The 5,083-nt window shown below is 39.6% G+C and overlaps 1 protein-coding gene across 1 annotated transcript; it reads left to right on the forward strand.

Annotated features, from left to right (window-relative positions):
• Positions 1 to 359: 359 nt before the first annotated feature.
• LOC117469223 (GTPase IMAP family member 4-like) lies at positions 360 to 4,679 on the forward strand. Its single transcript, XM_034113606.1, has 2 exons — positions 360 to 574; positions 4,294 to 4,679. The coding sequence occupies exons 1-2, from the start codon at positions 535 to 537 to the stop codon at positions 4,677 to 4,679; spliced, it is 426 nt and encodes a 141-aa protein (XP_033969497.1). The 5' UTR covers positions 360 to 534.
• Positions 4,680 to 5,083: the final 404 nt, after the last annotated feature.

Genomic DNA, 5,083 nt, shown 5'->3' on the forward strand with positions numbered 1-5,083 from the left:
CAACCATAAAAGGTTCTATTTGGAACCTCAAAGGTATTTTGTGGAACTGCAAAGAACAAACATTTATTAAGAAAGCAATAAATCGTTTCTTTCTGTTTTTCAGTCTGTTCGTCTCAACCTTCTACAAACTGCCACAACACATACTCAGGCGATGCATACTACCACAATGATAAGGTTGTCCGGATTGTGATGATTGGGAAAACTGGAGCTGGGAAGAGTGCCACAGGAAACACCATTTTGGGAAAACAGTACTTTAAATCAGAGTTTTCTTTTGAATCTCTGACTAAAGACTGTGCTAAGGCCTTTGGGGAAGTGGATGGACAAAAGGTTGCTGTTATTGACACTCCTGGTCTGTTTGACACCAGCACTGATGAAAACAAGACCAGAAACGATGTTGGCCAGAGCATTGCTTATGCTGCTCCTGGACCCCATGTCTTCCTGGTCGTCATGAGACTGGGCAGATTCACCGATGAAGAAAAGTAGTCAGTGCAGAAAATTCAGGAAATCTTTGGAGAGGAAGCAGACAGATACAGCATGGTTCTCTTTACCCACGGTGATCTGCTCAAAGGGAAACCTATCGAAGAGTTCTTGAAAAACAGCAAAAAGCTGCAGGAACTTGTGGACAGATGTAAAGGGCAGTACCACGTCTTCAATAATAATCTGAAGGATCGTTCTCAGGTCAGAGAGCTGATCGACAAGATCAGAAATATCACAGAGAAGAACGGAGGAAGCCATTACACCAATGAAATGTTCCAGAAGGTAGAGAGGGCCCTAGAAGAGGCAAAACAGAGAATCCTTAAAGAGAGAGAAGAGGAAATGCGCAAAGAGCAGGAGGAAATGGAGAAGAAAATATCGGAAAAGTATGAGCAATCCATGAAGGAAATGAAAGATGACAGAGAGAGGTCAAAAAAGCTACTTGAAACTCTTGAAAGAGAAATGGAGGAGGAAAGGAGGAGATTTAGAAAAGAGCAGGAAAGGAGGGCCAGACAGGAAGCTGAAAACAGCCCTTTAATAATGAGGTTTATGAATGGCGTAATTAAAGCATTTAAATCCTTTACAGGTTGGCGTGAGAATTAGCAAACCTTTTTAATTAATCTTCACCGTCCCCCTTTTTGAATTTCGTTGTGTGGTGTGATTTATAGTTTTCTCAGTTATATCAGGGGTGAGTTGCGACCAAATACTAAACAGTGTCACAGAATGTCAAGAACAAAGATGTTAATATGGTAAAGTGGTGTTATTAATCTGATATCAACTGAACAATGTTTTTCAGATGTTGTGTTTTCATTGTTTGATTGCTTTTGCTTTTACTATAGGAAAAAGAAGAAAGAAGGTTTTGTACTTTAACTTCCTCCTCCCCGTAGGTTATGCAGACCTCTCTGAAATGTAGTAAGTAAAGCCATAAGACATGGGGAAAGCTGGATAGTGAAAGTTGTGTGTCTGCGTTCAACGGCTTAAGGGTTGCTTTTAGATGCACAAAGCGTGGCACATGCATGCACTTAGTTAACTGATATGGTTATATTTTGTCAGTTAGGCAAGGTGGCTTGATAACTCCCTCTACACAACTTTAACAAAGCTCTTGCTCTGCATTTCACCTATAGATGTACACTATTTAACAGGTATAAACAGGTATTTTTAACTTAATTTCAGTACCTTTTTAATTCCATAACGATGGCAGCCATATTAGACACTCGCCATGAAACAAGAAGTTGTTGTAACTTCATTGTACAGTCTCCAAACTACCAATGTTGCGTGCTTGATAAGTCATAGCACCACCTAAAGGCAACAGGGAGTCAGCCCCATGTGACAAACATTATGAAAATAACAATGTGTGGTCTACAATTGATGTTTGGTAACATTCTGTTTGTTAATAGTGTTTCTCTAGCACCACATAGTGGACATATAAAGTGGTGCAAGGTGTGCAATGTATATGTAATTTCCAGCAAATCACACTCCATGCAACATGTGTGATATTAATACTCTGTTGTTTACCATAGAACATAAATATGGCATCTTTCTGGAATTTAGTTTTTTGTGGTTTAATGGGTCATTTATCTCAATAATGTAAGAAACGTGTGGAGTGCATGCATGTTTTTCAGGTAATCACTGAAAAGACTGCACCACAAACAATGATTATTATGTAGAGATTGTGAATAATGTGTTGCTGAGTGATCATGAAATAAAGGGGAGGCTGTTGCTCAGTGGGTTAGTGCGCTGAACTTAGCGCGCTGAACTTTGAATCCGGGGATAGCAAGTTCGAGTCCCACTGCAGTCAGCATGTCGTTGTGTCCCTGGGCAAGACACTTCACCCCAAATTGCTCCTGTGGAGATTGTCCACAGTACTGAATGTATGTAAGTCGCTTTGGATAAAAGCGTCTAACAAGTGACATGTAATGTAATGTAAAGCTGATAATAAATGAGTAATGCTTTACTGACATCATTCGAGGTATATGTGTAAAAATACAATTAATCCTAAAGAAAAGGTGTACAATTCCACACAGTGGGATGAAGAAAGGTTTTCTGATTTCTGATCAGAAGTTGTAAACACTGCATCCTTAAGTTGTGTCACTTATATACAAATCAGTGGGACAACGTATTCATCCCACAGAGGGGAAATTGCATTTGTTACAGCAAGAAAAGAGCCAAAGACAGTTTAATATAAACCAAAATCAACACATCTGGAGATACATGATTTTCACTGGACAGGAAGGGGAGGAAAAACTTGAAATCTGAAAAGTATCTCAAGCTCAATAAGTATATTTACCTCTAAGATGTAGTGGAACAGAAGGGTAGGCACGTACAGTACTTTTTGATGGGTTACATTGTTAACCCTTGGTTATTCAGCATGATGACTACAGACAAAAAAGACTATCCGAGGCGCTTTGTCAATATATATCAATCGAGTATCCACAGAATACACAATATGAAATGTAAATACTGAATTCAAACTCTCTACAATCGACCAATGTACTACCAAAACAAAAAAACACGCACATAGGTTACTTTATAAAAAGTGTGCAAATGTATTTATTTTCCTATCCATGTGAAACATTTTTAAGTGAGGGGGGGATCTCACATCATGAAATATTTAAGATTTTGAAGTTAAATGCATCAAACTGGTCCACATTGATGGCAAAATTGAGATCTATGAATACATCTCTCAGCATAGATGGTTCTGGTCCACACTCCAATACAGTAGGTGGCGGTAAGGCAAGAAGAGGAGAAGTTCACCCGGAAGTGAGCCTCACGTGTTTCCTTCATTTCTCCATGTGTGTGAGTCATGGATGTATAGAAGTTTGTTTGGGCTCCTGATTATAACTAAAGGCAACTTATACCTTTTTTAGGCCCAAAATGGGGTAATTTGTAGAAATATGAAAGATAGAAACTAAACATGTTGTAAGGACTATTTGTAAAAAAAAAATTCTTATTAAAATAAATGTACAGCTAGAGGCCACTGCTGCACCATTTCAGTTCAGGTTGTACGCAATTAAGAAGTCAAACATCCAGGCAAGATTACCATTTAGTTTGATTTTAATTTCCAGTATTTTTGTTCATCATGGTGCCTCTCTCTTGCTCTGGTAAAAAAAAAGACAAAGTCCCTTCAAGGTGCATCACTTGACATTGACAGACCCTCTACCTTTATCACCAAACCTGCCATTCACATAATAAACCCTTTCTATGGTGCCAATAACGTCTACAGGAATAAAAGAAAAATATAAATTGAATGACATATCTCCTAGACATGTTCTAGATTATTTAAACCTAATTGAGCCCATCCCCCTCACTGTCAACATTGTTCATGTGGTAGTTGAACCATTTTATAAATAGCGAGATTGCAAAATATTTCTTCATTTTTTTCAGACCTCCCATCAGAATCAAACACATACAATAACGCTGAGCTCCGGATTGTGTTGGTGGGGAAGACCGGAGCTGGGGAGAGCGCCACAGGAAACACCATTCTGGGAAAAGGGTCCTTTATATCAAAGTTCTCTCCTAAATCTCTGACTGTAAACTGTGCTAATGACATTGGTGAAGTTGATGGACAAAGAGTTAAGGTTATCGACACTCCTGGTCTTTTTGACACCAAATTTTATGAAAAGAAGACCAGAAAAGATGTTGCACAGAGCGTTGCTTTTGCTTCTCCTGGACCCCATATATTCCTGGTCGTCATCAGATTGGGCAGATTCACAAATGGAGAAAAGCAGACAGTGCAGAAAATTCAGGAAATCTTTGGAGAAGATGCAGACAGACACAGCATGGTTCTCTTTAACCACGGTGACCAGCTCGAAGAACAAACTATTGAAGAGTTCTTGAAGGAAAGTGAAGAGCTGCAGGAACTTGTGGACAGATGTAACGGCCAGTGCCACGTCTTCAATAATGAGGTGAAGGATCGTTCTCAGGTCAGAGAGCTGCTCGACAAGATCAGAAACATAACAGAGAAGAACGGAGGAGACCATTACACCACTGAAATGTTCCAGGAGTCAGAGAGGGAGCTAGAAGAGGAAAAACAGAGAATCCTTAAAGAGAGAGAAGAGGAAATACGCAAACAGGGAGAGGAATTTCAAAAGAGTTTAGATAAAAAAATCAAAGAGGATAGGGAGAGGTCAGCAAGGCAGATAGAAGCTCATGAAAGAAAAATGGAGGAGGAGAGGAGAAGAGGAAGAAATCCTAAAAGCAGCTAGCAAAATAGAAATGGAGGAGAAGAGGAGGAGAATAAGAGAAGAGGAGGAAAGGCTGAGAGAAGCTCGCAAAAGAGAAATGGAGTAGGAGAGGAGGAGAATAAGAGAAGAGGAGGAAAGGAAGGCCCGGAAGGATGCTGAGGACAGCGCTTCAATAATTGACGACATTTGTGCCGTTGTGAAAAAAGGTTGGAGATCTGTGAAGTCTTGGTTTTCATGATACAGTCTGACTGTCACGAACTTGGAAACACAAGGTATTGGACTAAAATGCACGACCCAGGAGACAGAGGTAAAGTATGAGTAAGATACTTTATTCCAAAAACAGGATAATAAATAAGGATCGACACTCTGGATGAGGTGACAAAAAAGGTTCAAAAAGGCACAGAAGAAAATCGCTCACTAAGTGA

This window comes from Trematomus bernacchii, unplaced genomic scaffold, assembly GCF_902827165.1.
Source record: "Trematomus bernacchii unplaced genomic scaffold, fTreBer1.1, whole genome shotgun sequence".
NCBI lineage: Eukaryota > Metazoa > Chordata > Actinopteri > Perciformes > Nototheniidae > Trematomus > Trematomus bernacchii.